The 27,786-nt window shown below is 34.9% G+C and overlaps 2 protein-coding genes across 2 annotated transcripts in view; one reads left to right on the forward strand and one right to left on the reverse strand.

The window, feature by feature from the left end:
* LOC136043984 (ankyrin repeat and LEM domain-containing protein 2-like) overlaps positions 1 to 27,786 on the reverse strand; it is a 94,461-nt gene that overhangs the window by 36,331 nt on the left and 30,344 nt on the right. Inside the window, exon 4 of the mRNA XM_065729068.1 lies at positions 4,018 to 4,216. Within this exon, the coding sequence (XP_065585140.1) occupies positions 4,018 to 4,216 (199 nt within the window). The remainder of the gene's footprint in view (positions 1 to 4,017; positions 4,217 to 27,786) is intronic.
* On the forward strand, positions 8,422 to 26,088 carry LOC136043985 (cuticle protein 21-like). The gene is made up of 4 exons (XM_065729069.1): positions 8,422 to 8,557; positions 10,703 to 10,774; positions 19,371 to 19,547; positions 25,742 to 26,088. Exons 1-4 carry the CDS (start codon positions 8,552 to 8,554, stop codon positions 26,012 to 26,014), a joined length of 528 nt encoding a protein of 175 aa, XP_065585141.1. The 5' UTR covers positions 8,422 to 8,551; the 3' UTR covers positions 26,015 to 26,088.

The raw sequence follows: 27,786 nt of genomic DNA on the forward strand, positions 1-27,786 counted from the left end.
TTTTGAGTTAATACATGTTTTGATTTTGGCTCAACCCACATGAATAATTAAAAACGGAATTTGGATATTATCTTTTTTTTTTGCTAAATGGCTTTCTCATAGTTTTGATCGGATGATGTTGATAAAAAGAGTGGGGGAGGAGGCCTAGCTGCCCTCTAACTTTTGGCTACTTAAAAATGCAACTAGATTTTTTTATTTTTTGTACGAATGTTTTTGTTAGTGATAAACGTACCTTACGAATTAACTTACGTAACGAACTTCTACATTTGTACATTATTATTACGTATTTGAGGGGGTTTGCCCCCATGTCAACACCCAGCTCTTTACATTGAAGCTCAAATTTTCTCCCAAATCTTTAAAAATAACCCCTGAATCATAAAGGCCGTAGAATAAATAGTTTAAATTACTAAAAAATACTTTAGCGTTAAGAGCAAAGTTTCGTCGGGACACAAACCCCCTTATAAATGTAACATGTTATGTTCGTTAGTTTTAATGCTGCTCATTACTTCCAGGAGAAAAAAATATTATTTAGTTGCTAGTTTTTTTTTTTAAATAATGCTAGAAAATCCTGCACCCCCTTCAAGGAAATTCTCTTCCCTTATGATAAATTCCTCCATGGAGATTCCTCCAAGGAAAGATCCTCCCGCGTAACCCCCTCCCCTAACCCACTCCAACCCCAGCGCGAAAAAGCCCCCCTGAAAACGCCTGTACGCTTCATAATAACCATACTATACGTAAATACGTAAATACGTAATACGTCAAAGTTTGTAACTTGCAGCCCCTTCCCGGGGACCGTGGGGGATTAAGTCGTCCCCAAAGACATACTTATTAGATTTTCGACTAAGCTATATAAAAATTTTGATCTGCTGACTTCGGAGAAAATTGTGCGTGGGAGGGGGGGGACAAGGTGCTCTCCATTTTTTGGTCACTTAAAAAGGGCACTAGAACATTTGATTTTCGTTAGAATGACCCCTCTCACAACATTCTAGGGCTACTGGGTCGATACGATCACCCCTGGAAAAAAAACAAAGAAATAAACACGCATCCGTCATCTGGCTTCAGGCAAAAAATATAAAATTCCACATTTTTGAAGATAGGAGCTTGAAACTTTAACAGTAGGGTTCTCTGATACGCTGAATATAATGGCGTGATTCTATGACATTTAGGGGGTTGTTTTCCCCTATTTTCTAAAATGAGACAAATTTTTGCAGGCTCTTAACTTTTGATGGGTATGACTCAACTTGATGAGACTTGTATATTTAAAACCAGCATTAAAATGTGATTCTTTTGATGTAACTATTGGTATCAAAATTCCGTTTTTTAGAGTTTCTGTTACTATCGAGCCGGGTCGCTCCTTACTACAGTTCGTTACCATGAACTGATAATCTTAAGACCTATTTCCTTCTTAGGAGTTCTACTTCTTCTTCTTCTGATAGATTTTCTCCCACAAAGAAACAAAAATGGAAATTATAATCTTGATAGATTTTGCTTATTTAAAATCAGAGAAAAACCTAGATCTTTTGGACTATATATTCTGTTCCAAGTCATTACGCAAAATTCACGAAATTAAAACGTTTATGAAATTAGATTGAAAAAACTGTGGGAATGTTGTAAGATGAAAAATGTAGATGAAAATATTACAAACTATTGAAAAATATTACATATAATAGCATTAAATTAAAGGTCTGAAATTAGAGCCAAAAATATTACAAAATTTAAGCCTTTTTTCCAAGGTGCTCATTACCGTGACCACCAAGACTAGTTTCGTCAAAAATGACGTGTTCTTTCAGTAGCTTTGAAATTTATTGCCTGATAACCTGTAATTTCTTGATTAGGATAGCTAATCTCCTGCGGTTGATAAAAAGGACAGGCAATTTAACAAATATGGGCGTGTCTTTGAATTGGCAGTCAGGGTCATCTTTTTTAATTCTCAGTCATCATTAATTTTTTCCATAATAAGTGTTGCTTATTTTCTAAGAAACATAGCCAACATTCGCTGGAAACTGCGTCCCCAGAGACCTCGGCAATTTTAGGCCCCAGATGCGCTATTTTTGTGTTTTGCCGGCCCCCTCGCCGAAATGACATTCTACCTTGGGTAGAGCGCGTACAAAAGAGCTTTGAAGGACTCTTCTGCCTAAAAACAAAGAGAGAAGAATCTCAAGACGAAGAAGACAAAGGAGACGACGGCCAGTAGAAGACAAACAACGCAGATATTTTGCCTCTATAAAACAAGGAGTCTTCTAAACTAAGAAACAAAAATAATAATTACCTAAAATTAAATAAAATCTAAATCCAAGAAATAAACACAACAAATATATTGAATTGTTGCTACTGTGATCAAGCACAACAGAGGCTAAACAGAGTTGCTTCAATGAGAACACTGAAGCTATTGGATAGAAATAAAAGGAAATGAATACAAAATTCATTATTTTGCTGTATCCTCCTGCTAGCTTCTACTGCTGCAATTTTCCTAGGTCTCGTATTTCATGTAGTCCCTTGGTGACTTTGTAACTTTTGGTTCATTAGCCCTCATTAGCTATTGGTTCACTTTACGAAGAATGCTGTAAATCGAGAAAATATTTAAATTACCTGTATCATTACTTACTGAAAGATTAACAAGAAGTCTTGTTTTATACAAGTGAAACATCCACGTCGTTTTAGTTTTTATTTTCCTTAGTTTTTATTTCCCCGAAAAAACTTCCTAGTTTTTACTTTACTCGCCGTAGCCCCGTTTGTTTTCATCATCTTGAATTTTTATCTCTCTTTGTCTTTGTCATGTCTGGCCTTTTCGGCCTTAGATCGTCCCTCATTCTAATTAGTTTCGTATTTACATTGAAAGAGAAAGAAACAATGCTATTCTGTAGATAACATTTCTTACTAGCAGTACCAAGCCACCGTTTCCATTCCCCCACTCAATTCAGCATCACCCTGAATTCCTTTTCAAAACATTCCTATGTTCTGTTAACAATTTGCCATGACCTCTCGTCACTCCATTCGAGTATATCCTATTTAGTATAGATTTTATACAAAGCTGGATTAAAAAAAAAAAAAAAAAAAAAAAAAAAAAAAAAAAAAAAAAAAAAAAGTTGGCAATATTTCATTCCTCTATTAATACAGAAGAAAATGCATAACTTTAAGCCACGGTAATTTTTTCCCATTTCAAGAGTTTATTTTTCTGTATTTCATACCCCAGAGCTTGGCTTCACTATAGCAATAGATGATTAATTTGGCAATCCTCCAAAATATTATTTACATAATAGTAATTTAATTATCAGATCATTTTAAATATTTCAAAATTATGACAATTCAAAATTGTAATCTAGTGCTTTAAAAATTTGACAATTTCACAGTCTTGGGAACAAGGATCTATGTTTTCGGTCTTTCGTACCCCAAATATTCACTGTAACAAAAAAAGATGAATTTGGCCATGCTCCAACATTTTATTTTTACATAATGATTTAATGACATAATGATTTACAGTGATTTAATGACATAATGATTTACAGTGATTTAATCATCCGTTTATTTAAAACGTTTCAACAATCTGATATATTTGTAATTTAATACTTTGACAATTCGGCAAAATAATTTAACATTAATTTAAAGATTAAATAATTTAGCAATCAAATGCCTGACGTGCATAGTTTCTTGGCTGAGCAAGTAAAATTGAGCAATTTGAAGCCAATTAATTATTATACTGCACCTCAAATATAAAATTGCCAAATCTTATCGAAGACTCCTACAAGGAATTTCCAAAAAGATTTTTCTAACGAACTATTCCATTTAGTTTATACTTAATTTAATCGATTTTTTTTGTATACAAATAACAAATTATTTTTGCGCGTGGCTAGTTATTTCCAAAATTTTACCATGACTTTCTGCAGAAAGTTTTCGAATTTTGAGCAATCTGACAATTGTAATTGCAGATAATTGAAGGGAGAAAGTAAATTCCCAAGTTCAAAACCTCTTGAACCACGGAAAGATCTTGGCCCTTACATTTGGAAAACAATAACTTACCTCCAAAGCAGTTGATCCATCTTTATTCAGTTTTTTTGTGTCGGTTTCTATATATGAGCATAGTAAATCCACACATTCTAATGAACCAAACTTTGATGCAACATGCAATGGAGTTTCGTGCGACGTTTTGTCTGAAGTGTTTAAATAATAATCCAGTAGCCTTTGACGTTTCTGCAAAATACCATCTTCTTCTTCCTCCCTAGAAAAGACACTTTTTAATCGCACAAACATAAAAAAAAAACATCCCAGACATTCAAATTGAAGGAAAAAATGGTGTTTTCTACGGTGGGTCATTAGATTTTTTTCAGTACTAGGGAAATTGTAAAAAAGAACTCAAGTGGAAATTTAATTACTCTCTAAAATGAGCAGAGGGAGCAAGTCTCTAAATGAGTTTGCCATAGACAGAAGCTTATTTCTGGGTAAGGAGAGACAATAACAAAATCAAAACCTGAAAGGTAAATTTTAATTTATCTATTTGGTAATAAAGAAGAAGCCAATACTTCTTATAATTTTAATATTTTTTTATTTAAGTAGGTGGAAACGCATCGTATAATTCTATAGAATATTTACAGAATTACATAAACAATATATGACAATATTATGCAATTAAACATAATTATAATTATGCAGTTTTCAAGATCTTGCGACAGAATATTGGTCGACTATTTTCTTCTTAGAAATGTCTTTTCGTCACACAAGAACTCCCGCTTTGATTACAGGTCACACAAAGTTGCTGCAGGCAAGACTTCTACGATAAAACAGTGCAAACTATCTCTTATGAGGGATGACCAAAAGAACTTCACACATCATCACTGTGGTTCAGACATGACAAGGGCATCAAAATTAGCTAGGGATTTCTCTAACTGAGCATTCTAAGCGAGAGTTTTATATAAAATCGGATTTACCCAAGTAATTCCCTTAGAAGTAACTTGTATGCCCGATAATGGAGGACTGCTCGTCAGCACTACTAAATGTGGCAGGTCTTTTTTAAGTTAATTTACTTCAACGACAAAACAGTGCAAACTCTCTATTATGAGGGATGATCAAAACAACTTCACGGATCATCACTGCGGTTCAGACATGACAAGGCCATGGACTTAGCTAGGGATGTTTCTAACGGAGTAGCCAACTAGCTAGGGGTAGGGGGTAATTAGTTGTTTATTTGAGGTGATTTCCCCTTGTTCCACCTAACTACGCTAATAGAAAAGGGTGTTATCCTTTTTTATACTTCTGGTTTTACAAGAATACATGTGAATTACGTGATTATTTTATATTTCCAGTTTATAGTTTTTGATTATTTTATATTTCCAGTTATTTTTCCAGTTTATAGTTATAGCATTATATTATTATTATTATTATTATTATAGTTATAGCATGCTATCATTTGTCGTACGTTTGCAATGACTACTCTCAAAAGCTGAATCCTCCTGCCCAGGGAACGGCAAAGAACTCACATTAATGCTTCATAGTAAGTAAGCCTAGGAGGATTTTAAAAGATATAAATGAGAAATCAGTTGATATTAATCTTTTGTCATTATAATATTTAGTTTTTTATAAAAGAGAAGGAATAAATAACAAACAATTCAATATGGTTCGTATTACACCATTTGGCTGGTCAGAGTAATTATGTGGTTAATAAAAACTATTTGCACAGCAAGAGATAAATGTTACCTGTTTACTAGGAAGAAAGTTATTTTAATACTTCCGGATCTTTTTTTTATTATAGCCAGAGTGACAAAGTTGAATTCTTTTCACACTTTTAAAAAGAAAATATTATTATTTAAGGTAATATTGGCGATATATAGCTTTCAACTTGAAGCTTTTCTAATAAAAAATAAACAAATAAAAAAAAATAGAGGCGATATGACAGAAAACAACTTGAACAGTCATTGTTTGGAGACCACAGGGGCAATTTTAGGTCGCACCTTGAGCTCTAATGGGTTAGGTAAGAGGTCGTTACCATTTTCATAAGGCAGAATTTCTATTCTCAGCAGAAAGCCAAGCTTTTAATTTCCATTTGAAAAAATTTGGTTTGTAAGGCAATTTGCAACTGAAACGAAATGAAAATACAGAAAAAAGGCATAATATTTCAAGACGACAGTAGAAAGACAACAAAAACTTGTTTTTGCTAATAACAATAAGCCTGTGTAAAACAAAGAGCGGTCTTTTGAAATAATTATAACAAAGTCAGTACTAAAAATAAAAGGTACCCTGCACTATTTGCCCTCTTTTCCCTTTCAGCTTTTTCCCTTTCTTAGGCCACATAAAAGGCAATTTATATCCAGCAATTTCAAACTTGAAAATATTCTTGTTTCAAAATCAAGGAAATTAAAAAGTACCCTGTATTATTAAGTGCCCGTGTGGCAAGTAGCCTATCTAGTGATGAGATCTCCGGACCTATCCCCATACTGAAATTTCATTATTCTTGTACATAGATTATAAAACTCCCTTTTTACCAGCTGATTTGACAAACGTTGGCCCACCAAAATATTTCACGCCTGCACAAGGGTTTTCCCTAAAAAATAGGACTTTAATACCAACATTGACGTAAAATGCTTTTGACGTCGAAAATTAAATAATTATAAGCAAATTTACAGAGCATATTTTCAATGTTCGTACATTTTAATGCGTAATCCAGTTGATTATGAATTTGAAAATTAGACATATTAGACATTTTTCTTTTAGTTCCAGTTGAGTAAAGATAAAAAAAAATCGCTATTACTAAAAGGGCACCTTTGTGTACCTTTTAAAACTAGCATATGTTTTTTGTTTTGTACACTGACTGAGGCCAAAAAAAAATTCATAAAATTTCAGGTGGACTAGAGCTTTAATTGAAACACAAATTTTAATCAATAACAGCGAATCTTTTTTTAAATTTTACAATTTTGCAATTGCTGCAACGGTAGCACTGCACTGCCTGTGCACTTTTAGTTATATATATATATATATATATATATATATATATATATATATATATATATATATATATATATATATATATATATATATATATATATATATATAACGATTCACCACTCTCAGCTTAGATGAAGTTAGAAGCTAAAACTACATGAATTTGGTCAATAGAAGATTCCCTGGCCATCTCGTCGATTAGGTCAATCTGCTTTCAATTTTCACTTGAGTCGAGCTGCAAACATCTGCCAGTACATGAAAAACGCAAAACTTACTGGGGTGGTAGTGTAAAATTATAGGGTGTCAGGAGAATTTGAGTCTGGAAGGCCTCTCACTGAAACTCAACTTATTGACGCCGTAGGTTGAAAGAATCCTTTAAATAAATTAGTTCAAACCAAATTTACCTATTAAATGGTAAAATATTATCGATTTATTTTGGCCAAATAGGTTCTAATGAATGAAGTACAAACAGGTAGGTTTTTCTCACTTTCAAAAAATGGAATGAAATTCTTAAAGGTGCAAAAACATATCTAACTATAAAAAAAGTTATGATTCTAACAAGACTTAGCATTTTCTAGAGTTACCCATATTTGCCGGGCAACGGTTTGATTATATCTCCCTGAGCTTTCTCTATGATCGCCTTTTATCTACGTCAATGTCATGACTTTGCCAAAAAAAATCTGATCAATTTAAATACCAGATTCTCTTTTCATCTTCATTTTTATCTATAGGCACATATACCTTGTGCGCTTATCACATAGTTTTTCTCATTTAGATTCGCATTTTAACTAGTGTTAAGCAAGAACAGCCTAAATTATAGTTTTTCTAGAACATAAGTTACAAGCGCATCCTTCTTCAAACTTCTATTGTGGAACGATTGATGCTATTCGATTATTCGTTGCTTCAAGCAAAACCACTACGACGATTTTTTTTCCTGGGGTGGGGGGATTGGTAAATACTAATGAAGTATTGCTTTACCAGGATTTAACATAGAGTATTTTTCATTTCCTCTTTTGATACAAGTTCTAAACGTCTTCTGTTTTCCAGGGAGACCACTAGACCCCTACACCCCCCCCTTTGACAGTGCTAACATCTCCAAAATTAGACTTCTAATTTAAGTTTGAGACTTCAGCTTTGAAATTGAAAAACTCACTCTCAATTAAGAGTGACAACTTTCGGACAACTTCTGAATAGCAAAATTACGCCAAGTCCCTGAATCACCCTCCCGACTTCATGCTCAAAAACATTGACGTAAATTAAAAGAAAAAAGTCACAATCGTGAAATTAGAGAAATTTGATAAACATGATACTAAAATTAAGTCTCTTTTGTAGCTAAACCAAAATAAATTAATATAAAATTATTGGTTGAAGCAGGCGTTATATGTCGATGACCGCATAAAACCAAGAAAAATTGCTAATGATGTTTATAAAAAAAAAAATGTAACAATCATCCCAATAGTTTTCCCACAGTTTAAACTAATTTGGTCGGGCTTAAGAGTTTGTTAACAAGTCAAGGATAAACTGCAATATTCCATATATATACATTAAAAGTTAATAGAACGGAACAGTGCATCGCCGTGGAATTCCAGGTTTAGCAGTTAATGTGATATTTGTAGGAACGATGAAGGCAAGTTGATAATAGTCAAATTTATTTATTTATTACCAACTCAAATTACTTTTAATTACAAAATACAAATTACAATCACTTACTTCAAATTACAATTAAGTCAAATTACTATTACTAAGTCAAATTTATTATTAAGACAGGATATGGGTTCAGAAAATCATAAATTAATAACTCAATAACAGTTTTCTATCTTTCCATGCCCCAACCAACAAGATTATTTTAGATTAAACCTTGACAATACTTAATTCCAACGTAATCCAAGTAACTGATAAGCCTCCCAGGAGGATGCCTACGGGTAAAATTTGGATAACTAAACTCCCAGAATCTGAAGCTTAAAACTGAAGTTTAATTTTTCTATAAGAATACTTTGAGAATAAAATGGATGAATCATTTATATTTGCTTCATACAATAAAATTAAGGTTTTGAATGTTTTGAAACGCAATGTGTAGATAAACTTGCAAAAATCAACTGACTGAAATCTCAAGCCCCTTAAAGATCTATTAGGAAGGTAAAAAAAAATTAGAGAATGCAGCACTGGACTTTACAGTCCCAACCGGTAGTCCTGATCTTCGTTTCATGGCCCTTCAGCCACGAAGTGTAATGGGGGGGGCAGCCATCCTGTACTATCGCACACCCAAAGGACATTAGCATTTTAAACATCTATTTGAACGACTCCCCTCTCAAGTTTCTGACGATCCATTCAATACCAAGCGGCAGGAGAGGAGAGGGTATAATAGTAATGTGGAAGAAATATGGCCCTTTACTGAGGCAGAGCTAGGCATCACACGAGAGCATGCGTTTTTCTTTTCTTTCTTTTTTTCATGCGTTAAGGCATGCGACTATAGTATGTATAGAGCTTGAATACAGTCGGAAGATTTTATTAGAAGGTAATTAATATTAAATGTTGTTGGTAAATACAGCCTGGTTTTACTCACGGTTTTGGGATAAAATTGAAACTGATAAGGAAAATTTTCTTTTATTTGGAGAAAGTTGAATACTTTTTTTATTGGGGGGGCCTGATTTTCAGGAGACATTTGTGTTTGGGAGAAGGGGGCAAATTATTTTCCTCTAATCCTCACAAAGCATTATGCGCAATGTTTTTTTCGTTCTTTTTTAAGCCTGTCACGCGACGCGCTCCATAGATAGGTAAAAATGTGCTACTGCTTCGCCAGTTGATTCAAATGATTGCTCAAATAATATTAAACATTTATTTTCTAATTCTTATTGGATTAACAATTTTCCACAAAACCCTACGGTTTTTCACAAATTGCCTGCTACTGCTGGTACAGATGTAACTCTAATTTTCATTTGTTAATTTTTGAGCTCCATATAGCCTCTTGGGTATCCATGCGTGGAAGACTCTTTAAGAACTCAAATTTTAAGGCCGTAGATCTCTATTTAGAAGAAGATATATGATCCCTTTGAAACCAAATAAGCTATTTTTTCTTTTTTCATATTTTATGATATATATAATTGTTTTCTATGGAGCTTCCTTCGCTCGAGAAATATTTTAAATGACCCTCGTATGAAGGGTCACGTCATAGTACGTCTATTAGCATTCGAAAGAATATTAAGGCATAACCCTAATGTTCAATAAAGCTTATTGTAATTAACTACAATTATTTATAGAATGAGTGCAATTAGTATGCTCTATTGGACGCCCTTAAGATAGCAAAATTATTTTTACGTGTGTAAATTGAAAATTGGAAGAAGTGATCAAACTCTAGCGGTCTAACTTTCCCTCAATACACCCCTATATTGTTCCTATTATACCAAAAAATTACGGTTGAAATAAAAATAAACAGTATAGTTACAAACCACACGGCTGCATAGCACCTCTTTAGTTCTAACAGGGATATTTTTAATTTATTCCAATAGACAAATGTACAAAACAATTTCTATAAGAAAATAACGAATTGCAGCCTATAAGCTCTGACATAGAGTAAGTAAATGATATGTTTTAATAAGCACTTTTAAACACGATAAATACTTGAAATCGTCTATTGAACGCCAAGAATTACACAAAGCAATTGCAATAAGCTTACTGAACGCGAAGAAAACTTTACTCCACGTTCTCCTCTTAGAGAAGAACAAGTATTTTCGGCTGGAATAACTCTTCTATTGTATTATGCATTATTTTTCAGGTATTAACTTGTCTGACAATAGCATTTGCTTTCGCTTTGGCCGATGAAGCTTACAAGACCTCAAATTATAAGGTAAGCTCTTCAATATCTTCGCCAGCATTGTCAACGCTGTACAACTGTGCCATTTAGAAATTTTTGGGTACAATCAAATTTTGCGATACATTGCTTCTTTTTGACTCAGATATCTGATCCAAGTAGTAGTTTAACCAAAAATATTCTTCTTACTATGGAAATTTTAGACCTGTTACTCAGATCGCACAAACAAATCTCCTGCGGTACAATTTCAGGTGGAAACTGGTACAACGTTTTTCAAAACTGGCGACGCTGATCCTCACTGTCGCGTCTAGCGGGCTTATCAATGACAACTCTAAGCGAAAAGTCACACTGGAAATCGAAATTTGTTCTTTATTCTTTGGTACCTTCCAGTCAACTAATTAGGATACCCCAAACGGCGAGGCACAAAATTAAAGGGTTAAAGTCTGATTTTATATATGTAGCGAGATGGATATGAATATTAATTTGAACTTTGACTTTATCGAATATAAACACAGAAGTAAAACAACTCCAAGCCCTAGGGATCAATGATCCCTAGGGCCTAAATGTAGCCCCTGAAGAACGTCGAGTATTAATATTAATATACCACGGATTATTGACACAACAGCTAAGTGTGAAACTTTGAAACAGAAAGAAAAGTGAAAAAAGGCCCTGTGTACTAGACACAAAAAAAAGAAGAGAGTCCTCCTAACATTATTTGTTTGTACTAGTAGAAAGAAGATGTTTTTTTTATATTTGTATCGAAATGACGGAACTAAAACAGGATCTTTTATTTCCAGTGGAATACTGTTCCGTAATTTCATTCCAACGTATTCTATAGAAAAAGCTGCTCTTTGCGTGTGACAAATATCCGAGATAAGAGAAAAATGTGTAGAAGACGACGTTGGAAAAGCATGATAATATGACGATAAGTGAAAAAGGACAAGTTGTGTTATTCCTTGGGGTGCTAGACTAGTCAAGTATTTAAACATGAATGCAACAGTTTGGAGCTGGCAAATTTGTCTTATTGTTAGTAAATAAGATTTAAGAAAAACTTCTTTAGTATTAAATTTAATAAAATAAATTGACTTTACAGCTCTATTTTGTAAGGTTTGAATTGTCTTTAAATTATAACAGAAATAATTAGCCCACATTGTAACAACTATGCTGAATATAAGGATAAAGAAAACCCCTGGATTTGTTTTTAACAAATCCAGGGGAGAGGGGTACCGGGTTTGAACTCTGCTCCTCTCAAAGAACATTTCCGACTCGTAAAAAAGTGATACAAAGCATATAAACAACTTCTAATGCATTTTTTGTACCCAATCAAAGGCCGAAGAGGGGGGGGGGTACCAGGCTTGAACTCCGCCACCCCTATAAAAATTGCATCCGACTAATAAAAAAGAAATGCAAAGTTTATAAACAACTTTTGATGCGTTTTGTAAAGTTTTTGTACCCTCCCCCTTGAACACGATCCTGGGTGCGCATTTAGGGCTACGGTTGAAAAACCCTTTATAGATTTAAGGACTATTATTATCAAAATCCAAATTGTTTTGCAAAATCAAAAAAAAAAAACTTGTTGTTAACCCAAACGTAACAACTATACTGAAGATAAGGATAAAGAAGAATAAAATAGGGAGTTCGCAAAATTTTTTGCGGAAGGAAATTTTTAAGTCTATACAAAGTCCCAGCACCTCTTGCAATTTTTATAGATAATGAATTTATATGTTCGTTCCATGACAATAATTCATCAATAATTACACCTAAATCTTTAAATTTTAAAACCTTATCTATCAAACATCCATCGGCTGTTAAAGATAGTTCAGTGTTTACCTTTTTATAGCAGAAAAATCATGTAATTTGGTTTTTTTTAATATTAATCAATAAGCGGTTACTCCTCGTATATTTCATTAGATCATTTAACGCGCTAAGCAAAGTTATATATTAATTTCAATACCATTTGTGTTCTCTTTAACACTTTCGCGCTCCAAAATTCATGGCCTTAAAAAGGGTTTCAACACTTAAAGCTCGGAATAACAAAACTATCATCTGCGAACGATATTGTCAAACAATCTTTTATTAAATTTCCTATATCCGCGGTATAAACGAGATAAAAAAAACCCTGTGGAATCCCGCAAGTTATTAGGTGCTCTCGTGATCTGGTCCAACTATAATCACTTGTGACCTATCCGATAGATACGACTCAGTCCAACTAACAATCCACGGTGGAAATTTATATTTCTTTAACTTTCTAACTAAAAGATTATGTTTAGTGTATAAAATGCTTTCGACGGGTCAATAAATAAAGCTGAGTTGTAAAAACCTTAATCTAGAAAATCTTTGACTTTGCAAATAAAATAGGTAATCGCATGATCCGTTGAATGCCCTTTCCGAAATCCATGTTGGCTAGATGGTATTTTTTTTCATTTTCTTCCGTAGATCTACTAATTTTATCATACATTATTTTTTTCCAAAAATCCTCAAAATAACTGGTAGAATTGAAATAGGGCGGTAATTATTTATCTCTTCCTTATTTGCACACTTATACTTACTCGAACTATTACTAAGATGAATGATCAGAAGCAAAACATGTTAAATTCAACTAGACTAAAAATACCAAATTAAATTAGAATACTCGACTTCGGCCGCCAAATAAGTCCCTATTTGCAATGTAGAAATACTAATCTATTAATGTATGTCAAAATAGCATAATGTTGGCATCGGTAAAGCAAAAAAGTTCCACATTTATATGTTAAATGAAGAAAATTGCAATTTCTAACTTTCAAATTTTTACGTGATAAGAATCCATCAAGAATTTTCCCCAGCAATGTTTCGAATTATTAGAGATTATCACTAACAATTTTTACTTAGGGCCAAAGATCTACAGTTTTCAATCAGCCACGTTACAAGATTTGTGTAATCATTTTCTAGTAAAAATAGTTCTTGGGCTCTTTCACAAAGAAAGTTATTTTAACAGAGATGTCAAAAGATACACCGTTGAGATTATAGTTGCCTGGATATTAGACCCCCTATGTTTAGAGATATTGCAATATTCGTAATGGCAGATTTCCAAAATAGCAGAACCAAGTGAGGATAAAAACAGAGCCATCTAAAGGTGCTGAGATCGCATAGACACATTTTCTAAAAATAATTCTTTTTCATTTTTCAGTCTATTCTTTTGAAACCAAAGGCTTCTTAAAAAAGAAACGAACTTTTTTTTGTCTCAATAGAGACACAGATATTAGGTTTTACTATGGCTTTTTACTTTTCTTTGAAAAAAATACTTTTTCTCACAACCGGATATGACTTCAACGAACTGATCATTTGTTGAAAGGGGGAAATGGTGAAACATTCTAATTTTAAGTCCCCTTAAAACATTAAAATTCATTAGAACAAAAATTCATATAAATTTCTATAAAAACAACAGCAACACATGGAAAAATTTCTCAAAATCATGAAAAGCTAAAGCTGAAATCTAGCTTCGAACTTTTTATTTCTTTATACATTTAAACAAAAATCACACACTACAACTCAGCATTAAACATTGATGTGAAAAAAGGCACAAATGAGTTGGCGTATCGATTAGTTCGTACTTTAGGGGGTACAAGTTTATTTTGTAACCGAGTTCGGCTATTGGGAGGGGCTGGTTCGGGTAGTAGTGATCGGTGGCTCTTATTGGCTAGGACGAATTTTGCAAATTGGTGAATAAGGTGTTCAAGCCGGACTTTAAGTGGTGATAAATTTAACTTAGCGAGGGCTTGATCATAGGGTATGTCACGGTTTCGGAGTATAATCCTTGTTGCTCTTTTCTGGACGTACTCTATGTCGCGTAATAGGTACGCTGTGCGGATAGCAGATGGACCCCACACCGGGCACGTGTACTCGAGCAACGGACGAACATAACACCTGTAGGCATGGAGAAAACTTTCAATATCACACCCAAAACGCCTCATTTTGGTAAGTGTCAGAAGACTTGCATCAGCCTTGTGGACGGTTAAATTAATATGGGCACTGAAACTACAGTCACTAGTGAAAGTTACTACTAAGATCTTTATTTTGTTCACAATCGGGAAGGGGACTAGAGGCATATCTATATTCCGCTTCAGAGGGTTGAAACGAATTATCTTCGACTTGGCTACGTTAATGGTAAGATCATGACTTGAGCATTCGGTCTTTAGCTGATCAAATAACTGGTCTGAAAACTGCTTTGTTATGATAGCGTTTCCGACCAGGTAAGCGAGCACTATGGACAGATCATCTACAAATTTGTAACGGTCGTCGTGATGGTTAAGCAGGGAATTAATCACAGCCAGGAAAATTATTCCAGCCTGGAGATTCATGCCTGCAGTCAGGTGGCGGATTAGGTCAAAGGTCTTTCGGAAATCCACTGCGCAAATGTCGTAATATGCACCTTTCCAAATATTCCTTCAAAAATTTTATTTGTAAGAGGGGGAACTGGATTTATTAAAGGGCGACTTTGGAGCGGAAGATGTTAAAGATTACACACAAATGGTATTGAAATTTATATACAACTTTGCTTAGACATACACGTGTCTCTTACGTTGTTTTTTAATGTTAAAACCTTGAAAAGATACATGTACCGTTCAACAGTTTTTGCAGACTTACTTTGGGGTCCAACCCCACATGTAGGGTTTAGTTTCACGTGTTTAGGTTTAGTTTCACGTAAACCTAGCATTTGTGGAACTTCAGAAACAAAATTCAACGTGCCAAAACTAAAGCCAAATACCACAAGCCAATAAAATCCAGTTCATACAAAAACAAAATCCCCCCCCCCACAAAAATAAAATCCACCAAATTCAATCCCAAAAAATTCAAACTATGCTCAGTGAAGCTTCACATTGATGAAACAAACTATATCCACGTAAATTTCAGCCAAAATAAATCCTTAAAAAATTGATAGCCCGGCATTTCCACCTCGATTCAGTAATGACCGAAATTCAGCCGATCATAAACTCTGTTTTTAAACAATCAAATCCCACCATTTTACACTTACTGGGGATGCAGTTTTTTATTCAAATAACATTTGGAATAAAATGTTGGCTTTAAACCCGAAAAACGACTTTTACTGGATAAACCTTAATCGATGTTTTTTGGGCTGAATCACATCTTCCTAGCTAAGTTAGCGACTATGTGTTGCCTCCCCTAGTAGCATAATATTTGTAAGTTGAATAAATAATGAGTCGGAGGTAATAGGCTTGACATTGCATGTGCAGCATTTTAAATCTTGTTGTTAGAAGAGCATCGCCAAGGGTGCAAAACCATACTGTGACCAAGGTGCACCCAAGATTGCACAAAGCCTCCATTCAACTGGAAGTCCCAGAGAGTTCATGCACTCCGGTTCAAAGTCAGCTTAAGCGCTTCGGTGCAGACCTAGGGAGGTTAGTCCCTGTCCTACAATGGTTCTGGGACTAATGCTTTTCATGAGGCGAAAATTATCCGAAATAATGATACGAAAATTGTAACTTCGAATGTTACGACGTTAAGAAAGACTATCGTGTCGACATTTTGATTGACGAATTCAGACGTTTTGAACTAGACTTATTAAGAGTTTCAGAAACTCACATCCCAGGGGTAAAAAACATAAAATTAGGTGAAATGAAATTTATTATTCAGGCAGGACGGATGAAGCGCATATGCACGGTGTAGGACTCAAGATAAACAAGTAAACTGTCAAGTCTTGCTTCGGTTGAGAAGGTATTAATAATAGGATACTAGTCACTCATTTTATGACTAAAAAGTGCAAGGTATAAGTCATAGTAGTACAAGTCCCTGAAGAACCGACTGATGGAGATAGCTGTCACTCACATTAATTTTACTTACACTCACAGGATCAAAAAGACTGGGTCCCAGGTAGAAATGCAGTATTTCTAATGGGGGATTTTAATGCCCAGGTCGACAGAAATAGTGATAGATGGTGTCTTAGCATAGGTAAATTTGGTGTAGGAAAAGAAAACAGTAATGGATATAGACTAACTACAAATTTTTAGGTACAAAAATCTAGTTATAATGAATAGAGGGTAATGTCATAAAATAGCCCATTAGCTAGCATGGAATTCAAATGATGGTAAGACAGCTAACCTTACTGATTATAATATTGTAAACTTAAAACTGGCAATACCACTACAAGATGCTAGGGTACACATGAGTGCTGTTATTGATGTTAAAAGTGAAGATCGTCATCTAGTAGTGTCTAGGATTGATTTAAAGCGGGAATTTAGGAAGGGCAACTAACTACCTTCCAGGAAGCTATGATGTTGACAGGCACAAGGATTAGAATTTGAGAGGAACTTTTCAGGAACGATTGAATACTAAACTGGAAAGTTTAAAATTTGACATTATAGAAGATGGATGGAGAAATTTTAGGAAAAGATTTTGTGAAATCACTGATAGTGTCTTTGGGAAAAAAGTTAGAAACATAACTGGGAATGTTAGTGAAAATGCTTTAAGTTTAATAGAGAGAAGAAGGGGTTCGTAAAAGCATTATTTGACTGACAGATCGTATGAAAATAAAAGAAATGTAAAAGAGAAAGCATAAAAGTGTCAATTAAGGAGATATAAAATGGTGGTCATGAAAAAATATTACCAAAGATCTGGAAGGTGCGGCCAGACGGCATAATTGTAATACTAGCATGATACATATACTAGCATGTATATAAGTTGAGAGAGAGTAGTCAATCTGGACCACTATTAATGATAAACAAAGAGTTACAGAGAGATAGGCAGAATATTTAAAGGAAAAGACATAGTAAAGAATAAAAAGTTTGTGACACTTTTCATAAGACAAGAAAATTTATTTTGTGAGGAAGAATTAGTGACAGTAGTAAAAGGAATTAAAAATCATAAGACCCCCGGTGCTGATGGTAAACGTTTTTTTGTTTTTTTTTTTTTTAAATATGGTGGTTACAAAGTTAGAGATAAATTGCTGAAGATTATGAATAACGTTTTTGAAAAAGAAAAAGTACCTAGCGATTTTTGAAAACTCTAATTAGACCTCTCTATAAGAAGTGTGAGTGTGGTAAATATAGAGGCATTACCCTGGTTTCTGTAAGAAAAAATTACTTAGTAAATAATGATACTTTTATACCTGAAGACGCAGTAGATAAAGTTTTAAGATATGAACAGTGTGGTTTTAGGAAGGGTAGAGGATGCGTTGACCAAACTATAAACTGAGATTAATAATTGAGAAGCGCGTGAGTCATCGAGCCCCTTTACTCCTCAGTTTGATAAATTATGAGCAAGTGTTTGATTCAGCTGATAGAGGAGCTTTAGTGAAGGTTTTATCCTTGCTAGGTATAACCGACAAATACATTACAGTAATTAGTGCTATGCACGAGAATAAAATTGCTGTGGTTAAGGTAGAAAATGGGATTAATAGCTGGTTTCGTATTAAGTCAGGAGTTAGGCAGGATTACGTTCTATCCCAATTTATAATGATCATTTTGACGGAGTTTGTTCTAACAAGCACAGCAAAGGCAACGAGAGAACACAGAATCAAATTGGGTAGTAAAACTCTAATAGACTTGGATGATGCTGATAATTCAAGCATCTTAGATGAGACTGTTGGAAAAATTAGTGAATTTTTAGAGGTTTTGGTAGTTCAGGGTGCAAGAATGGGTTTAAAAATCCATGTTAAGAAGACTAAGTCATTAAAACTAGGAATAGATGAAGCTGAAGAAGTGATTTTGGGTAACGAGATGGTTTATTGAGATGACTCGGACATGTCCTGCGGATGAAGGATGACAGTATGCCAAACCTTGTCAGACAACCGTCAAGGGCCTAACGAAAAGCAGTTCGTCCTCGAATAGGGTGGGAGGATGCTGTAAGGAATGATTTAAGGAAAATGAGAACTCCTTGGATGGCTGTAAAGAGAGAGGCTTTGAATCGATTGGGACGAAGGAGGAGCTTGCGTAGCTGTGTTGGCCTCAGGTGGCTTGGTACTACAGTGAGTTGTTAGTAGCAATAGATATTTGACAAAGGGTGTTTTTATGGGGTTAAAGTGAACTCAACCCAGCAAAAACTCAACAAGACAAAACCTAGCAGACGAAACTAAATTTGTGTAAAATAAAATTTTAATATTTTACATTAACTATGGATGCAGTTTCTCATTTAAATTTCCAGCGACTTTAATGGCTTTATAATACAAAATAACTTATATTGGGTTAAGCTTTGTCAATGTTTGACACGGGGTTGCTTTTCTACGTTGAGTTCTATTCAATCGCTGGACAAATCTAATCCATAGATTGCTGTACTTTACATCTCCGTCTTCATCTCAGAAAACAAATATCAACCATCAATTGGGAAACAAAAACTATACTAATTACCCACCCTAAATTAAGGAACAGATATGACATAGGGAAATATCAAAAGAAATATATCCTAGTTCTTATTATGGTTTTTGTCAATAACTTGACCGTTACTCATTGTTTTAAAAGGTTAGATGTTTGAAACCCCGCCCCAAAGAAAAAAGAGAAAATGAAAACGAATGCCATATTCGTGTAGTATGGCAGGTGGTGAATCATTTATCAAGAGTAGCTATATTGCCTTAAGGCAGAGCCAAGACTGAAACATTTTTTCCCCATTTTTTTTTCTCTTCTAGTATGTTTCTTCTTTTCAGGAACCATTAATGCCGTATAATTTCGGTTGGGTTGTCAAGGATGACCCAACTTACAATGACTTTAGTCAACAAGAATCATCAGATGGAAATCAAGTTGTCGGCTCATACAGAGTACTTTTGCCCGATGGAAGGCTTCAAATTGTATCCTACACTGTGGACGAACACAGTGGTTTCAATGTAAGTTAGATGGATTTTTTTTTCTAGTTTACAGCATTAGTTTCATGCAATTACTATGCATTTTATTAGCCACATCTCGTTCTAAAGTATATTTAATAATCGACATTGATAGTCTTTAAATATTTTTAGTTACACTTTTAGGAATGAATTAGGTAATTGGATAAAAAAAACGATAGGGTGATGATAAAAACATGATCGACACAACGGTGTTAACTACTACTACTACTACTACTAATAACTCACTGCAGCACCAAGCCGCCTGAGCCCAACACCGCTACGCACGCTCCTCCTCCAACCTAATCTATTTAAAGCCTCCCTCTTTACACCCTCCCAGGAAGTTCCCATTTTCTTTAAATCTTTATTTATGACATCCTCCCAACCCAGACAAGGACGACCTGCTTTCCGTGTAGCCCCAGACGGTTGGCCAAAAAGGACAATCTTCGGTAATCTGTCATCCTTCATCCGTAGAACGTGGCCTAGCCATCTCAACCTTTCTTTCATTATAGCCCCAGAAAGCGAGATCGAACCACACTTTTCGTACAACCTACTGTTTGAAATACGGTCAGTCAGCCGGGTACCCAGAACAATCCGTAGGCAATTTCTCTGGAAAACATCTAGTAAATTTTCATCTGCTTTTCGGAGTGCCCATGCTTCAGAGCCATATTTAGAATCTAAATATATGAGCCATTAGAATCTAAGAAGAGGCATTATTTATAAATTACTGAATAGAAGTAATAAATCAGATCTCATAGAAGATGAATGGAACAATTTCAGGAAAATTGTTTGTGAAATCACTGATGGTGTCTTGGGGGAGAAAGTTAGAATGAGAGCTAGGAGTATTAGAAAAGTGCTTTTTGCTTAATAAAGAGGAGGGGATTGCACAAGAATTATTTTAAAGATAGATCATATGAAAATGAGTGGAAAAAACATTAAAATACGGCTTAAGGAGGTGTGAAGTGGAGGCTAAGGAAAAACTTGCTGAAGATCTGGAAGATACAGCCGGGCAGCACAACAGTAAAAATATTGTACTGTCATGTTAATAAACCGAGAATCAATAGTCAATCTGGACTTTTCTCATTTAAAATTAGGAATTGGGCCACAGCTGAGGCCCAGTTTATGTCCAAAATGAGGAAAGGGTCAAAGAGATATGGACAGAACATTTTAATAATTTGTCAAACCGAGATAGAGTTACAGGAGAGGACACAGATAAGTATGAAAAAGTTTGTGACACCTTGGCTGTGAAGGAAGATTTATTTTGTGAGGAAGAATTAGTGACAGTACAAAAAAGGACTATAAATAATAAGACACCAGGTGCTGATAGTGTGGTAAGTGAATTTTTTAAATATGGTGGTTATGAAGTAAGAGGTATACTATAAATGATCATGAATAAAATTTTTGAAAAAGGATAAGTACTTAGCAATTTTTCGAAAACTATCATTAAGCCCCTCTCTAATAATTTTAGGGGCATTAGATTGGTTTCTGTAGGAAGAATATTACTTAGTATGAAAATACTTTTTAGACTTAGAAAACACAGTAGATAAAGTTTTAGAAGACGAACAGTGTGGTTTTGGGAGGGGGAGAGGATTCCTCGACTAAATTTTCACCCTTAGATTAATGATTCAGAAGTGCATGAGACATCAAACACATCTAGTCCTCAGTCTTATAGATTATGAACAAGCCCTCGATTCAGCAGATAGAGGAACTTAAGCGACGATCCTATCCTTGTATGATTAAACAAAAAAACAAGTTTTTTTTTAAATGAAAGTAAGGAGCGACATTAAAACTTAAAACGAACAAAAATTACTCCGTATATGAAAGGGGCTTTTCCTCCTCAACGCCCCGCTCTTTACGCTAAAGTTTGACTCTTTCTCTTAACTCTAAATTTTAAAACAGTAAAAAATTTAGCGTAAGAAGCGGAGCGTTAAGGAGGAAAATCCCTTTCATATACGGAGTAATTTTTGTTCGTTTTAAGTTTTAATGTCGCTCCTTACTTTCATTTAAAAAAACTTGTCTTTTTTTTTATTTCTGGACGTTTTTTAATTAATGCATTTTTTTTATCTTGGCTCTCCACAAATAAATAATTAAAACGAAATTTGAATATTAATTTTTTTGGGGCTAAATGGCTTTTTCATAGTTTTAATCGGAAGATTTTGAAAAAAAAAGGAGCGAGAGAGGAGGCCTAGTTGCCCTCCAATTTTTTGATTACTTAAAAAGGCAACTATAACTTTTAATTTTTTACGAATGTTTTCATAAGTAAAAAATATATGTAACTTACGAATTTACTTACGTAGCGAACTTCTATATTCGTATGTTTTTATTGCGTATATGAGGCGGCTCACCCCTCGTCGATACCTCGCTCTTTACACTAAAGCTTAAATTTTGTCCCAATTCCTTAATAATGTCCCCTCAATCACAAAGGCCGAAGAATAAATAGTTGAAATTACTAAAAATACTTTAGCGTAAAGAGCGAGGTATTACGAGGAGGTAAACCCCTCATATGCGTAACAATTTCTGTTCGTTTTAAGTTTTAATGCTGCTCCTCACTTTCAGTAGAAAAAAACTTTTCATATTTATTTTTTCATTGTTTTTTTTTTAAATAATGCTAGAAAATCCAGCGCCCCCTCCATTGAAAGTCTCTTCCCCAATAAAACGTTCCTCTATTGAAAGATCCTCCCACGTAACCCCCCCTTCAACTCTCCCCCCAAACCAAAAAAAAACTGAAAACGTCTGTACACTTCCCAGTAACCATTGCTATATGTAAACACAGGTCAAAGTTTGTAACTTCCAGCCCCTCCCACGGCGACTGCGGGAGAGTAAGTCGTCCCCAAAGACATAGTTATTAGGTTATTCGACTATGGTGAATAAAATGGCTATCTCAGAATTTTGATCCGGTGACTTTAGGGGGAAAATGAGCGTGATAGGGGCACTAGAACGTTTAATTTCCGTTAGAATGAGCTCTTTTGCGACATTCTAGGATCACTGAGTCGATACGATCACCCCTGGGGAAAAAAACAAACAAAAAAACAAATAAACACGCATCCGCGATTTGTCTTCTGGCAAAAAATGCTAAATTCCACATTTTTGTAGATAGGGGCTTGAAACTTCTACAGTAAGGTTCTTTGATACGCTGAATCTGATGGTGTGATTTTCGTTAAGATCGTATGACTTTTAGGGGGTATTTCCCCCTATTTTCTAAAATGAGACAAATCTTCTCAGGCTCGTAACTTTTGACGGATAAGACTAATCTTGATGAAACTTATATATTTAAAATCAGCATTAAAATGCAATTCTTTTGATGCAACTATCGGCATAAAAATTCCATTTTTAGAGTTTTGGTTACTATTGAGCCGGGTCGCTCCTTACTACAGTTCGTTACCACGAACTGTTTGATATACCAGATGAAAACATTAAAATTAGTGATATGTATGAGAATAACATTGCTGCACGTAAGGCAGGAAATGAGGTTAGTACCTGATTTCGTAGTAAGTCAGGAGGTAATCAGCGTTGCGTCCTATACCCATTTATATGGATCATCTTGATGGACTTTATCCTAAGGAGCACAGTAAAAACAATAGGAGAACACAGAATCAATTGGGACTTACATTATCCTGATGATTTAAGCATCGTAGATGATAATGTTAGCAACATGCATACATTTTTAGAAGTTTTGAGAATTCAGAGTGTTCAGGGTACAAGAATAGTTTAAAAATTAGTGTTAATAAGACTAAGTCGCTAAGACTAGGAATAGGCGAAAGTGAAGAGGAGATGTTTGGCAATGAGAAGATCGATCAAGTGGACAGCTGCACGTAACTACGTGAGATTATTATTAAAGATGGTGGATACAGGGAAGATGTTAAAAGAAAAATAGCCAAGGGTCGGGGTGCTTTTTCAAAGCTAAAGAAAGTTTGGAAGAATAAGAACATAAGTCTGCGAGCCAAGAATAGAATATTGGAAGCCATTAACGACAGTTTTCAAGTACTGTTCTGAAGCGTGGGCGCTCCAAAAGACGGAGGAGGATTTGGTAGATGTTTTCCTGAGAAACTGTCTATGAATTGCTTTGGATACCCGACGGATTAATATTTCAAACAGTAAGCTGTACGAGAACTTTGGTTCAATCGCGCTTTTTAGGGCTAAAATGAGAGAAAGATTGAGATAGCCAGGACACGCTCTGCGGATGAAGGATGACAGATTGCGAAAGATAGTTCTTGTCAGCCAACCGCAAATAGAAACCAGGTCGTCCGAGAATGGGGGGGTGAGACAATACCGTAAGAAAAAATTTAAGGGAAATGAAAACTTTTTGGGAGGGTGTGAAGGGCGGGACTTTGAACAGATTGAGATGTAGGAAGAGCGTCCGTAGCTGTATTGGCCTTAGGCGGCTTGGTGGCATATTTTTAGAGCCAAAATGTGAGAAACATTGAGATAGCCAGGACACATTCTGCGAATGAAGGATGACAGATTGCAAAAGATAGTCCTTGCCAGCCAACTGCAAATGGAAACCAGATCGTCCCTGGATGGGGGAGGGGTTGAGACGAAGCCATAAGAAAAAATTTAAGGGAAGAATAAAATATTGGAGGCCAGTAAAGACAGTTTTCAAGCATTGTTCTGAAGTGTGGGCTCTCCAAGAAACGGAGGAGGATTTGGTAGATGTTTTCCTGAGAAACTGTCTATGAATTGTTTTGGGTACCCGACTGACTAATCATATTTCAAACAGTAAGCTGTACAAGAAATTTGGTTCAATCGCTCTTTTTAGAGCCAAAATGAGAGAAACATTGAGATAGCCAGGACACGTTCTGCAGATGAAGGATGAGAGATTGCAAAAGATAGTCCTTGTCAGCCAACCGAAAATGGAAACCAGGTCGTCCCCGAATGGGGGGGGGTGAGACGATGCCGTAAGAAATTTTTTTAGGGAAATGAAAACCTTTTGGGAGGGTGTGAAGGGCGGGACTTAGAACAGATTGAGATGTAGGAAGAGCGTCCGTAGCTGTATTAGCCTTAGGTGGCTTGGTGCCACAATGAGTGGTTAGTAGCAGTAGTAAATAACAGACGAAAGTATATTTTCTTAATTCTTTCTTTTTTTGCATTATTCGATTGGTGGTTAGAACTGCATAAATGTAAACTTTGTTTTTTGCCGCATATCTGTTACATTACAATTTGTTTTTACATATATATATATATATATATTACATATATATATATATATATATATATATATATATATATATATATATATATATATATATATATATATATATATATATATATATATATATATATATATATATATTAAAATACATGTGTAGTAAAAAACATAATATAAAATATAGAAAATAAAATCGTTCATATAATAGAACTGAAGTATTTTAACTATCTGGTTGGCTATCTGGTAAGCTTTGGAAAATATGAGAGCCTGCTCCAACAAACCAGTTTTGACCGGTAAAAATATTTCTACCAGACAGTTGGCTGAAATTTTGAAATTACGAGAGCCTGCTTCAACAAACCAACAAGTATGAGGCGGAATAAGCTGTAGTAAAAAAATAAAATAAAGGGCACATCCCATCATCGAAGATGATAGTTTCAGTCCCCTTAGCGCGGTCATTATGCACTTACTATAATTAATTTCATTTCTCTGAAAAGGTAAATATTAGTACAATAAGAAACACTAGCAGAATTTTAATTTTATTTCTAGTTCGGTTTAGCCACAGAGAATGACACTTAACAAAAAATAATAGAAAACTTTCCTAGTATTAAATAGACTATTTACCTTTTAATGAACATTTTATCAGCAATTCGTCCTTAATTTTCAGGTTTGAATTTAACAAAAGGTTAAATAATCTTGTTTTTCTATACGCGAAGAAACTTTTTTCAATCCATGATACTTTAAGGAGTCACACTACTCCGAAGGGCTCCAACAGGAAATTTTAAAAATATTAGCAAAATTACATCTTTTCAAAAATACATAACTGACTTTAGAAAGGTAAACATGGCATTGCCGTTTTCCTTTTAAACACCATGTTGCCAGGTGCATTCAAAGAATTTTCAACTTGCGTATTGTCACTATAGACCGACCGTAATGTTTTATTTTAATTATAAAAATTCTATTTTACTCTTATGTGTTTATTCTATTTATATAAACATTATTCTATCAACTCTTTGATTAAATCAACTGAATATTCATTGTATGTCTAATGTTCTAGGCTGATATAAAGTACGAAGGAGAGGCTCAATACCCTGCTTACACCCCAAAATACGACAAGGTGTCCTATGAAAAACCAAAATACAACAAGCCGACCTACAGCGAGCCATCATACCAAAAGCCATCTTACAAGCAAAGTTCAGAGCCAGCATACGAAAAACCAGTCAATACAGAGCAATATTCATACACAACTCCGGCTTATAATCAAATTAGCAATCAGCAATACGACAAACAATCGTATACAACTCCATATAATTCAAAATCAGCATATTAGTAACATAGAGTCTATTTGCCGAGAAATTTATTTTTATATGCGATTTAAATTTTGATTAAATAATATAAGACAAATCTTGAAAAGCTTTTGATATTTGAATAGTGATTTATAGGTATTTTCCACTGCGTGTTTCTAGCTTGAGTTGCTTAACCGTTCGTACAGATAACAGATATTTGAATATGCACATGCCACACGATAATCCTGTAGTAGCACAGTGGGTTGCTCTCTCCTTGATACAACGCGGCCGAGGGTTTTGCTCCCTGATTGGGAATAGGTTTGCCCCCTGTCCATCTAAAAACGATCCACCATCTGAAATGTCGACATTTTTGTGGCCTTTGTGCCGTCAAGGGCTTTAGAGGATCTTTATTTTTTTTTGTATGCTATATATTAAATATACTACACAGGAGGTATTATCTAAATTGAAATAAAATAAAATTGAAATGAAATAAGACTTATAATAAGGTGCAATCATTAAAACAAAAATTAAAAAAAAAGATTTTTGAAAAAGGAGTAGTACCAAGCGATTTTTCGAAAACTGTAATTAAACCCCTCTATAACAAAGATGAGTGTGGTAATTAGAGGCATTAGCTTGGTTTTTGTAGGAAGCATATTACTTAGTACGAAAATACTTTTTAGACTTGGGAGAGACGGTAGATGAAGTTTTCGGAGACGAATAGCTTGGTTTTAGGAGGGGGAGAGAATTCCTCGATCAAATTTTCACTCTTAAATTAATGATTGAGAAGTGCTTGAGACATCAGGCCCCTGTAGCCCTCAGTTTTATAGATTATGAGCAAGCGTTCGATTCAGCAGATAAAGAGAACTTTGGGCAGCAGAGGAACCATGGGGGACGGTCCTATCCATGCTCCACGATTTCCACATAAAGACGGAAGAGGGAATACACGTCACTGCAAACAATCTAAATGAGTGGTTCTCAGAAATTTGCAGATCTAACCCGAGAGCTGAAACAAGAACTCTTTGCCTTGATGTTGCTGAAATTCCTGTAATACTGCCTCTAGATATCTTCAAGGTCCTAGAAAAAATTTCTACACGTAAATCAACCCACCCAGCGGATCCGCCACAAACTCTGTTCAAAGAAAATGCCATTTACTTATCAGAACCCATTGCATGTATTATTAACCAGTCCCTGATCACAGGAACGTTTCCAGAGCCACTGAAGGAGGCGGTCGTTATGCCCGTCCCGAAAGTCATGAACCCCAAAGAAGTGGACGATCTGCGACCAATTTCTCTAACTCCATTATTATCAAAAATTTATGAAACTTTCTTAAACAAATGACTACTACAAGGACTCAGCGAAATAATAGACCCCCGACAATACGGCTTCCAATAGGGGTGTAGTACAAGCCACTACCATGTAAAAATTTCTGAAAAAATGGTAGCCCACCTCGAAACTAATTAGGCATTTGTTGAACTTCTGCAAGCAGATGTCAGGAAGGCTTTTGATACCTCTAGCCATGAGGAAATTTTAAAATGCATGGAAGGTTTTCACCCTTTTTTAATCAAAATAGTTGCAAATTTCCTATCTGAACGAAAATAGAAGAACAAATACAAAAACGAGCTGTCAAATACAACGACCATAACATGTGGTATACCTCAGGGAACAATGCTAGGCCCTACCCTATTCTTGTCACTTTGCAACATAATAGCTACGTGGCACAAAGATCGCGCAAAGTTCACAGACGACTTAACAATGATCAAACAGTTCGTGGTAACGAACTGTAGTAAGGAGCAACCCGGTTCAATAGTAACCAAAA

Source organism: Artemia franciscana, chromosome 2, assembly GCF_032884065.1.
Source record: "Artemia franciscana chromosome 2, ASM3288406v1, whole genome shotgun sequence".
Classification (NCBI taxonomy): domain Eukaryota; kingdom Metazoa; phylum Arthropoda; class Branchiopoda; order Anostraca; family Artemiidae; genus Artemia; species Artemia franciscana.